At 30.2% G+C, this 12,552-nt stretch overlaps 1 protein-coding gene across 1 annotated transcript; it reads left to right on the top strand.

Annotated features, from left to right (window-relative positions):
- The first annotated feature begins 698 nt into the window (after positions 1–698).
- LOC141287778 (NAD-capped RNA hydrolase NUDT12-like) lies at positions 699–10,174 on the top strand. Its single transcript, XM_073819905.1, has 5 exons — positions 699–1,263; positions 2,428–2,595; positions 6,657–6,770; positions 6,842–7,041; positions 8,475–10,174. Exons 1-5 carry the CDS (start codon positions 699–701, stop codon positions 8,583–8,585), a joined length of 1,158 nt encoding a protein of 385 aa, XP_073676006.1. The 3' UTR covers positions 8,586–10,174.
- The last annotated feature ends 2,378 nt before the right edge of the window (positions 10,175–12,552 follow it).

The raw sequence follows: 12,552 nt of genomic DNA, 5'->3' as shown, positions 1-12,552 counted from the left end.
AAATATAAACAGCCTTGATGAACAGAAAAGGCTTCTTTACAAAACATTAAAAATCTTACTGATCGGCAGGGTACATGCGACTTACAAGCATAAGTGTAAATAAAATGTTAAAATACAATATTGTGAATATATATATATATATATATATATATATATATATATATATATATATATATATATATATATATATATATATATATATATAAATAAATCAATTAAATCAAATATTCAATTGGTGCTAAAAAATTCAGCTTTTTTTGTATTTCTGATCAAATAAATGCAACGTTGATGAGCAGAAGAGTCAAAATATCACTGATCACAAACGTTTAGATAGCAATGCATATATGTGACCCTGGACCACAAAATCAATCATAAGGGTCAAATTTTCTAAAATAAATCTGAAAGCTGATAAATAAGCTTTCCATTGATGTATGGTTTGTTAGGATAGCACAGCTATTTGGAATCTAAAAACGCAAAAAAATCTAAATACTGAGAAAATGGCCTTTAAAGTTGTCCAAATGAAGTTCTTAGCAATGCATATTACTAATCAAAAATTAAGTTTTGATATTTTTATGATAGGAAATGGACAAAATGTCTTCATGGAACATGATCTTAACTTAATATCCTAATGATTTTGGCACAAAAGAAATGCTTAAGACAGGGTCACATATATTAATGTTCTGAAGCAAAACAAGATTATGACATTTATTCTCACCTGTGACAGATGCGATACGAGCGTCACTAACCGGTCGGGTCAGACGGCGCTTGATGTAGCTCTGTTTTGGGGTCACAGACACATCGCCCGTCTGCTGTCCAGCGATCCGGATCACAACCTCCATCAGCTTCTGCCCAACAGAGGAGTGGAAGAGCCGGACATTTACTTCAACAGAGAGATCCTGGACCGAATGAGCGACAAACGCAATGACGCCGAATGGCTGGCGGCCAAACGAGCTGCTCCTGAGTCTGTGTTCCTCCTCTTCCACGCTCTGAACCCTCTGGTGTGTTCTGGAGCGGAGGATGGAGTGGAGGAGATGAGGCTGTGTAAACTCAGATCTGCTGCGGTGCAGGAGCTGCTGAAGAACCGCCAGACCGTGGAGGTTTTCTTAGGAGCTGAGAAGCAGGAGAAGGACGATGGGCTGCTGGCGTGGTTCGCTCTCAGTACCGAAGACGATCCTACTCAACTGCTCAAAGTTAAAGAGCCCAACAGTTTCTTCCTGCAGGGAGCCATGCCAGGACTCCTGAGATTGAGCGACGATGATGCTGGTGAGATTTCTAATAATCGTTCTATTGTTGTCAATCAATTTTAAGCCAAAAATCACTTGGATATTAAGTAAAGATTATGTTTCATGAAGATACTTCATGCCGTAAATGTATCAAAACTTATATGTAATATGCATTTCTTAGAACTTTATTTGGACAACTTTAAAAGTGATTTTCTCAATATTTAGAATTTATTCCACACTCAGATTCTAGATTTTCAAATCTCAGTCAAATAAACGTAGATCAGCGGTTGCATTGGTCATTTTGGTAACACTTAATTGTACAGTCATGAACTTACAATATACTGTATATATTTATATATTTCCAGTGTTGGAGAAAGTTACATTTAAAAGTAATGCGTTACAATATTGAGTTACTCCCTAAAAAAATGTAACTAATTACATTACTTAGTTGCTTTTTATGCAAAGTACTGTAATGCGTTATGTTACTTTTGCGTTACTTTTTAAATCTGGGCAGGGCTTGTTTGTTTTTAATATAAAAAGTTCTATTTTTGTCAAATGTAAAAGCCTTTTCACACCAAAAGCCTCAGACTTAGAGAAAAGTAAATTGACGTCTGTACTGTAGACCGCAGAAGAAAAAATGTCAACTCTTCAGCAATAAAAAAAAAGGAAAACAAATGTTAGATTATCTTGAGTAATTTTTGCTTATTAGTATGGATGAATTGGATCATCGAAGGTTGGTAGCAAAGACATCGGTTAATAAAATGGGATTAAATACATAAAGGATATTTGTATTATTTAACATATTTAATTATTGCAGGTTTGCCTTAAATTTCACTGTTTTTATTGATTTTGAAGAACACTGGATCTGTTTTTTAGTGAGAGAGATGAATTAATGCATGTTCACATTTATTCTAGAACTAAAGTAACATCTTACTCACAATTTCTCTCAACATGGAGACAGGAGAGCTTTTAATCAATAAATGAGGGAAAAGTAACAGGCGTTACTCATTTGAAAAAGTAACTTGGATATTTTCTTGTCAATTAAAAAGTAATGCGTTACTTTAGTACTTGGAAAAAGTAATATTATTACATAACTTGTGTTATTTGTAAATGAGTCAAAAAGCTTGAAAAGTGCTGATGTTTGAGCACAACTGAATCTCTGTACTGATCAGGATGAGAATTAGACGTGTTATTTTCCCATCAGGTGTGGTGGCTCAGGCCCGATCTGTCCTCGCGTGGCACAGCCGCTACCGCTTCTGTCCGACGTGCGGCAGCGACACCAAAGTAGAAGAGGCCGGCTACAAGAGGACCTGTTTGAGAGCAGGCTGCAAGAGTCTCCAGGGCGTCCATAACACCTGTTATCCCAGAGTGGGCAAGTAAACGCTCAATTACGCTGCCCTCCAAAGGCAAAGTGCAGTAACTACGCCAACACTGAAACTGAGAAAAATGCCCTTAAAGTTTTTACACCAGCTAGTCAAACATGTTGAAACTCTCGTTTCTCTGAAACGGGACACAATTTAACCAGGAGACGTTGCCACAAGGCAAAATAGTTGTCACAAAGTCCATTTTAGGCCTTAACTCAATTTTGACCTAATGTGTAGTTACTGTGCTTTGCCTTTGGAGGGCAGTACGGCTCAGCTGGAGCTCCGGGAGTATGTTGTTTCATGAGTAAAGTTGAAATATTTCAAGAATAAAGTTTAAATATTTCGACAATAAAGTGGAAATATTTTCAGAATAAAATCGAAATATTTTGAGAATAAAGTAGAAATATTTTCAGAATAAAGTCAAAATATTTTGAGAATAAAGTTTAAATCTTTTCAGAATAAAGTCAAAATATTTTGAAAATAAAATTTAAACATTTCAAAAATAAACTCAAGATCTTTCAAGAATAAAGTCTAAATATTTTGAGAATAAAGTCGAAATATTTTCAGAATAAAGTAAAAATCTTTTAAGAGTAAAGTTGAAATATTTTGAGAATAAAGTCGAAATATTTTCAGAATAAAGTCAAAATATTTTGAGAATAAAGTTTAAATCTTTTCAGAATAAAGTCAAAAATCTTTTCAGAATAAAGTCAAAATATTTTGAAAATAAAATTTAAACATTTCAAAAATAAACAAAATCTTTCAAGAATAAAGTTGAAATATTTCAAGAATAAAATTGAAATATTTTGAGAATAAAGTAGAAATATTTTCAGAATAAAGTTGAAATATTTTGAGAATAAAGTTGAAATATTTTGAGAATGAAGTCAAAATCTTTTAAGAATAAAGTTGAAATATTTTGAGAATAAAGTTGAAATCTTTTCAGAATAAAGTCGAAATATTTTCAGAATAAAGTAAAAATATTTCGAAAATAAAATTGAAATATTTAAAAAATAAACTCAAAATCTTTCAAGAATAAAGTTGAAATATTTCAAGAATAAAGTTGAAATATTTCGAGAATAAAGTAGAAATATTTTCAGAATAAAATTGAAATATTTTGAGAATAAAGTCGAAATATTTTGAGAATAAAGTTGAAATATTTCGAGAATAAAGTAGAAATATTTTCAGAATAAAATTGAAATATTTTGAGAATAAAGTCTAAATATTTTGAGAATAAAGTCGAAATCTTTTCAGAATAAAGTAAAAATCTTTTAAGAGTAAAGTTGAAATATTTTGAGAATAAAGTCGAAATCTTTTCAGAATAAAGTCAAAATATTTTCAGAATAAAGTCAAAATATTTTGAGAATAAAGTTTAAATCTTTTCAGAATAAAGTCAAAAATCTTTTCAGAATAAAGTCAAAATATTTTGAAAATAAAATTTAAACATTTCAAAAATAAACTCAAAATCTTTCAAGAATAAAGTTGAAATATTTCAAGAATAAAATTGAAATATTTTGAGAATAAAGTAGAAATATTTTCAGAATAAAGTTGAAATATTTTGAGAATAAAGTTGAAATCTTTTCAGAATAAAATCGAAATATTTTGAGAATAAAGTTGAAATATTTTGAGAATGAAGTCAAAATCTTTTAAGAATAAAGTTGAAATATTTTGAGAATAAAGTTGAAATCTTTTCAGAATAAAGTCGAAATATTTTCAGAATAAAGTAAAAATATTTCGAAAATAAAATTGAAATATTTAAAAAATAAACTCAAAATCTTTCAAGAATAAAGTTGAAATATTTCAAGAATAAAGTTGAAATATTTCGAGAATAAAGTAGAAATATTTTCAGAATAAAATTGAAATATTTTGAGAATAAAGTCGAAATATTTTGAGAATAAAGTTGAAATATTTCGAGAATAAAGTAGAAATATTTTCAGAATAAAATTGAAATATTTTGAGAATAAAGTCTAAATATTTTGAGAATAAAGTCGAAATATTTTCAGAATAAAGTAAAAATCTTTTAAGAGTAAAGTTGAAATATTTTGAGAATAAAGTCGAAATCTTTTCAGAATAAAGTCAAAATATTTTCAGAATAAAGTCAAAATATTTTGAGAATAAAGTTTAAATCTTTTCAGAATAAAGTCAAAAATCTTTTCAGAATAAAGTCAAAATATTTTGAAAATAAAATTTAAACATTTCAAAAATAAACTCAAAATCTTTCAAGAATAAAGTTGAAATATTTCAAGAATAAAATTGAAATATTTTGAGAATAAAGTAGAAATATTTTCAGAATAAAGTTGAAATATTTTGAGAATAAAGTTGAAATCTTTTCAGAATAAAATCGAAATATTTTGAGAATAAAGTTGAAATATTTTGAGAATGAAGTCAAAATCTTTTAAGAATAAAGTTGAAATATTTTGAGAATAAAGTTGAAATCTTTTCAGAATAAAGTCGAAATATTTTCAGAATAAAGTAAAAATATTTCGAAAATAAAATTGAAATATTTAAAAAATAAACTCAAAATCTTTCAAGAATAAAGTTGAAATATTTCAAGAATAAAGTTGAAATATTTCGAGAATAAAGTAGAAATATTTTCAGAATAAAATTGAAATATTTTGAGAATAAAGTCGAAATATTTTGAGAATAAAGTTGAAATATTTCGAGAATAAAGTAGAAATATTTTCAGAATAAAATTGAAATATTTTGAGAATAAAGTCTAAATATTTTGAGAATAAAGTCGAAATATTTTCAGAATAAAGTAAAAATCTTTTAAGAGTAAAGTTGAAATATTTTGAGAATAAAGTCGAAATCTTTTCAGAATAAAGTCAAAATATTTTCAGAATAAAGTCAAAATATTTTGAGAATAAAGTTTAAATCTTTTCAGAATAAAGTCAAAAATCTTTTCAGAATAAAGTCAAAATATTTTGAAAATAAAATTTAAACATTTCAAAAATAAACTCAAAATCTTTCAAGAATAAAGTTGAAATATTTCAAGAATAAAATTGAAATATTTTGAGAATAAAGTAGAAATATTTTCAGAATAAAGTTGAAATATTTTGAGAATAAAGTTGAAATCTTTTCAGAATAAAATCGAAATATTTTGAGAATAAAGTTGAAATATTTTGAGAATGAAGTCAAAATCTTTTAAGAATAAAGTTGAAATATTTTGAGAATAAAGTTGAAATCTTTTCAGAATAAAGTCGAAATATTTTCAGAATAAAGTAAAAATATTTCGAAAATAAAATTGAAATATTTAAAAAATAAACTCAAAATCTTTCAAGAATAAAGTTGAAATATTTCAAGAATAAAGTTGAAATATTTCGAGAATAAAGTAGAAATATTTTCAGAATAAAATTGAAATATTTTGAGAATAAAGTCGAAATATTTTGAGAATAAAGTTGAAATATTTCGAGAATAAAGTAGAAATATTTTCAGAATAAAATTGAAATATTTTGAGAATAAAGTCTAAATATTTTGAGAATAAAGTCGAAATATTTTCAGAATAAAGTAAAAATCTTTTAAGAGTAAAGTTGAAATATTTTGAGAATAAAGTCGAAATCTTTTCAGAATAAAGTCAAAATATTTTCAGAATAAAGTCAAAATATTTTGAGAATAAAGTTTAAATCTTTTCAGAATAAAGTCAAAAATCTTTTCAGAATAAAGTCAAAATATTTTGAAAATAAAATTTAAACATTTCAAAAATAAACTCAAAATCTTTCAAGAATAAAGTTGAAATATTTCAAGAATAAAATTGAAATATTTTGAGAATAAAGTAGAAATATTTTCAGAATAAAGTTGAAATATTTTGAGAATAAAGTTGAAATCTTTTCAGAATAAAATCGAAATATTTTGAGAATAAAGTTGAAATATTTTGAGAATAAAGTAGAAATCTTTTCAAGTCGAAATATTTTCAGAATAAAGTCAAAATATTCTGAAAATAAAATTTAAATATTTAAAAAAAATAAACTCAAAATGTTTCAAGAATAAAGTCAAAATATTTTGAAAATAAAGTAGAAATATTTCAAAAATAAAGTAGAAATATTTTGAGAATACAGTGGTCTGTCCGCTCCTCCAGATCCAGTGGTCATCATGCTGGTCCTGCACCCGGATGGGAACCAGTGCCTGCTGGGACGCAAGAAGATCTTTCCTCCAGGAATGTTCTCCTGTCTCGCCGGCTTCGTGGAGCCAGGTATCTGATATTAAAGCGGCTGCGCTTGAGCCGGCGATTGATAACGAGCGTGTGATCCGTGTGTCGCTCAGGGGAGACGCTGGAGGCGGCGGTGAGGAGGGAGGTGCAGGAGGAGAGCGGTGTTCAGGTGGGACCCGTGCAGTACCTGTCCTGTCAGGCGTGGCCCATGCCCTCCTGTCTGATGATTGGCTGCCACTGCGTCGCTACGACGACAGACATCAAAGTGGACCAGAATGAGATTGAAGAGGCGCGCTGGTTTACCCGACAACAGGTGCGATTGAAAATGTGCTCACCCTCAAGCCATCCAAGATTAGGATGAGTTTGTTTCTTCATCGGATTCGAATAAATGTGTGATTCCATCACTGTCTCACCAATGGATCCTCTAGAGCAGGGGTCACCACACTTGGTCCTGGACCGGCAAGCTCCAACCCTAATCAAACACACCTGAACCAGCTAATCAAGGTCTTAATAGATATACTTAAAACCTCCAGGCAGGTGTGTTGAGGCAAGTTGTCCCACAATCAGTGCTAGTTTCACCTCAAATGCTTCTGAGTCATTTTGAGATCGCTTTTTATAGAAATAAAAATAATTTACTGCAGTTGGAAAATGTAAGCTACAATTCTAAACTGAAAGCAACTGACAACAGGGTTACCAGGTCTATATGACATAACTAGCCCAATGACCAGCCAAGAACAACCCAAAATAATGCACTGACCATATCCCAAATATCAAAACTTATATACATCATTCCCATATCTAAAACACACATTGATCATAAACACAGCTCCAAAGGCTTCCTACCAGTAGCCTTCACAAAACCTAATATCCAGCATCGTTTTATCATTGGTAGAACGCAAAATATTTAAATACAGGCATTTTATTGAAATTTAATTTCTGCAATATTTAAAACCTTTAAATAACTGGGGGAATTCAACCCATGGCAACAGTTTAAAAGCAGACCAATTCCGTGGGGAAAAAATGCGGACTTGGCAACCAACTTGCGTCCAACACGAGCTGCTGGAGTTAATTAATGTCATTGCACACATCAGTACTAAATTTTCGTCCAAGATTTTTTGCACGTTAAATACACTTTACACACTGCCTCTGAAACTTTCGTCCGTCATAAAAAAAAATAAAAAAATTCTGATCGCGTTTGATTTTCTGCGTTTTTTCGCATCCATAAGCATTTTGTTAGGAAAGGATGGCGAATATGAGAAAACTAAAAAACGCATACGTAAATCGGACTCAGTGTGCAATGACCTTTAGATTTGATTGATCATGAGTCGAAAGTAAGGAGAGATGACTAAAAAATAGACCAGGCTGGAGGATTGGCTGACAAATATCTATAATGTGCTGCTCCCTTTACACAGAGAACGCGTTATCGCAAAATCGAAAGTAAAAGTAAACAGTGCGAGCACTGCATATTAAAACTGCGAAAATATTTACAATATTAGAATGTTTGCGGGTGCGGCCAGTAAGAAAAAAATATGGAGCTCAATTAAATATCACCCAAATTTTGTGATTATGTGATGTTTTAAAAGCTGTTTGGACTCTAATTCTGACGGCACCCATTCACTCCAGAGGATCCATTGGGGAGACAGTGATGGAATGACACATTTATACAAATCTGATGATGATAAACTTTAAATTTTTAGCTGAACTCTTCCCTGAACAGAGTTTGTAAGGTATTTCTCTGTTGTTCAGGTGATGGACGCTCTTGTGAAAGACAAGCGTGCCGTGTTCATCATGCCGCCCAGACAGGCCATCGCTCACTATCTGCTCAAACACTGGATCGGCTGCAACGCAAACCTCTAATCTGGGGTTTAAATGCTTCTTTATGGTTCATATGAGAAGATGTATTAATCAAATTGATTGAATCAGCATCTTCTGTGTGAACTTCTTAGATTCTAGAAGATAATGCAGTAATATAATGCAAATAAAAATCATGATGCAACAGCAGAATGTGTTTTATATCCTTATATTGTAATATTGTCTTTATACTGTGTTGTAATCATAATGAGCAGATGTTGACTGATATTGTGTGTATTTAAGTGAACAAATGGCATTAACCACACTAATAACATATTATAGCTGTATATGTGATCCTGGACCACAAAACCAGGACAATATTTGGCTGAGATGCAACTATTTGAAAATCTGATATCTGAGCGCACAAAATAATCAAAACAGGGTAATATGATTGCAGGTGAATAGGCTAAAAAAAGAACTAATAGTTATCGCCTGTCTTACTCAGTTGATTGATTACTTTGATAATTGCAAACATTTTTTGTATTACAAGTTTTCTAAAATGTTAGGTTTAAATATGCAAATGAGCATCATTTAATGAAATACGTGCTAATTTGCATACATTTCTAGTAGAAAAATCTAAACACTGGATGAAGTCAGTTTCAAAATTCTTGTTTTAATTTTTTGACATATTAGGTGTTAAATGTTTTTACTGAGGGGATTTTGTTCAGAGAAAACTTAGAACAGACAGTAAACACTATTTTTTTTACCATTTTTTTGAGGAATAAAATGTTGTATAAAATCAAGCAAATTCTGTCTGAACAAATCCCTCTGTAAAAACCTTCAGGATATAGACAGGAACACAAATGTAAAGTGTGGTGTGTGTAAGTGCTGCTGAAGTGGAGATTTATGGCTCAGTGTAGGAGAAAAAACTCTTGGCCTTTAAAAATATGGATTGTAATTGAAATCTATTGACACAAATAGATAAAGTGCTATAAAAGAAACACTTAACAGTATTTTTTTGGATGTTTTCTTTCCTCTAGTCTAAAAAAAACACTTTATGAAAAACCAAAAAGGCCAAAATCTCAAACTTGACAGGTGCATGAAAAAACTGTGTTTTTGCCTGCAGTGTCCAAAGGAAGTTCTTAGCAATGCATATATTACTAATCAGAAATTATGTTTTGATATATTTATGGTAGGAAATGTACAAAATATCTTCATGGAACATGAGCTTAACTTAATATCCTAATGATTTTTTGCATAAAATAATGTATTTTTGCCTATTGATACAAATATACTAGTGCTACTTAAGGTTTTGTGCTCCAGGGTCATGTTTTATAGCTGTATGGACATTATTTTGACACACACTTTTATCTTTATATCTAATAACAGAATATTTCCTGACTGTAACATTGAAACATTTCACCTGAATCTGCTTTGAAACAGTATGTACTGTGACTATAGCACTATACAAATAAACATGAATGGAATGCATTTTCTCCAGTCCACACTATTTTCTTAATTCATACTATATTCTGTGTATTTCTTATGGGTTTAACGTATATGCCACTTCATACATGATTTGTTTTGACTGTTGCAAACAGGAAACACCATGACTGTAATATTACACAATACTGTAACTGTGAAATACAGAATGGCATATTTCAACATGTTTTTGTCAATGTTTTGAATATTTACAGCCTTAAATCATGTTTCTATAATCCTTTACAGTAGTGGTTCTCAACCTTTTGACCTTTGACAATTCTGGTTCTTCATAATTTACTGGATAAGGATCGAGGATGGATTTTTTTTACAATATTTTTACTCACAATTTCTACCTGAGGAAAGATTTTAAATTTAAATATATTAAAAATGCATGCTTAGTATAGAAATGCTTAAGATTTACTTTTTGAGGTTAAGATATCACATTAAAACAAGGCTTCCTTGAATATTCAGGTTTTCCAAGACCATTTGGGAATTACAGTTCTTCAAATTCAAAAAAATAATTTAATTAAGAAACATCTTTATTTTATTTTAACCCTTAATGCATTCAAATTATGTATACTATTTTGCATTGTGGGTTAATAAAATGAAAAATATTCTATAAAAAAAAGAATCATAATAGTGCATACATTTTTTTCTTATTATTGAGTGAATGTGATTTTTTTAAGTTACCATGTTATTACTGCATTTACCCATTTTTTTTTAATTAATTAAAACATTGAGAAATTCTTTGACATTTCAAATTGCAATTGAACCACATAAAAAAACTGATGCAAAATACTTTTTTTTTAATACTGATAGCAAATTTTATTTGAATATATCATTGTATAAAGTTTATAAGAACATATAAATTAAGAATAATCAGTATTATCCCCATTGGAATTAATACAATTGTGTCGAATTCCTTGAAATTTATAACTCATGATTGATAAAAAACAATCCAAACTTATGAAACCTACATATTTATTTCTAAATATTTCTCTGAAATGTTTCAAACAATAAAATTTTTTTACTTGCAACTTTCAGTTTTAGATGGAAAAAAGTAAGGCATTTTTCTTGCTGAAAAAATATGGAGAAAAGGTGAGACTAGGAGAATAAAGTCGGAATACTGCGAGAACAATGTCGAAATACTACGAGAATAAAGTCGCAATACTGCAAGAATAAAGTCGCAATACTGCGAGAATAAAGTCGAAATACTACGAAAACAAAGTTGAAATACTACGAAAATACAGTCGAAATACTACGAAAATACAGTCGAAATACTACGAAAATACAGTCGAAGTACTGCAAGAATAAAGTTGAAATACTACGAAAATAAAGTCGAAATACTACGAAAATACAGTCGAAATACTACGAAAATACAGTCGAAGTACTACGAAAATACAGTCGAAGTACTGCAAGAATAAAGTCGAAATACTACAAAAATAAAGTCGAAATACTACGAAAATACAGTCAAAATACTACGAAAATGAAGTCGAAATACTGCGAGAATAAAGTCGAAATACTATGAGAATAAAGTCGAAATACTGCGAGAATACAGTCGAAATACTACGAAAATACAGTCGAAATACTACAAAAATACAGTCGAAGTACTGCAAGAATAAAGTCGAAATACTACGAAAATAAAGTCGAAATACTACGAAAATACAGTCGAAGTACTGCAAGAATAAAGTCGAAATACTGCGAAAATACAGTCGAAATACTACATAATACAGTCGAAATACTACGAAAATACAGTCAAAGTACTGCGAGAACAATGTCGAAATACTACGAGAATAAAGTCGCAATACTGCAAGAATAAAGTCGCAATACTGCGAGAATAAAGTCGAAATACTACAAAAACAAAGTTGAAATACTACGAAAATACAGTCGAAATACTACGAAAATACAGTCGAAATACTACGAAAATACAGTCGAAGTACTGCAAGAATAAAGTTGAAATACTACGAAAATAAAGTCGAAATACTACGAAAATACAGTCGAAATACTACGAAAATACAGTCGAAATACTACGAAAATACAGTCGAAGTACTGCAAGAATAAAGTCGAAATACTACGAAAATAAAGTCGAAATACTACGAAAATACAGTCAAAATACTACGAAAATGAAGTCGAAATACTGCGAGAATAAAGTCGAAATACTATGAGAATAAAGTCGAAATACTGCGAGAATACAGTCGAAATACTACGAAAATACAGTCGAAATACTACGAAAATACAGTCGAAGTACTGCAAGAATAAAGTCGAAATACTACGAAAATACAGTCGAAATACTACGAAAATAAAGTCGAAATACTACGAAAATAAAGTCGAAATACTACGAAAATACAGTCGAAATACTGCGAGAATAAAGTCGAAATACTGCGAAAATACAGTCGAAATACTACGAAAATACAGTCGAAATACTGCGAGAATAAAGTCGAAATACTGCGAAAATACAGTCGAAATACTACGAAAATACAGTCGAAATACTACGAAAATACAGTTGAAGTACTGCAAGAATAAAGTCGAAATACTACGAAAATAAAGTCGA

Source organism: Garra rufa, chromosome 15 (genome assembly GCF_049309525.1).
Source record: "Garra rufa chromosome 15, GarRuf1.0, whole genome shotgun sequence".
In the NCBI taxonomy this organism is placed as follows: Eukaryota; Metazoa; Chordata; class Actinopteri; order Cypriniformes; family Cyprinidae; genus Garra; species Garra rufa.
Note: the sequence above shows the minus strand (reverse complement) of the source record. Positions and strands in the feature narration are given on the sequence as shown.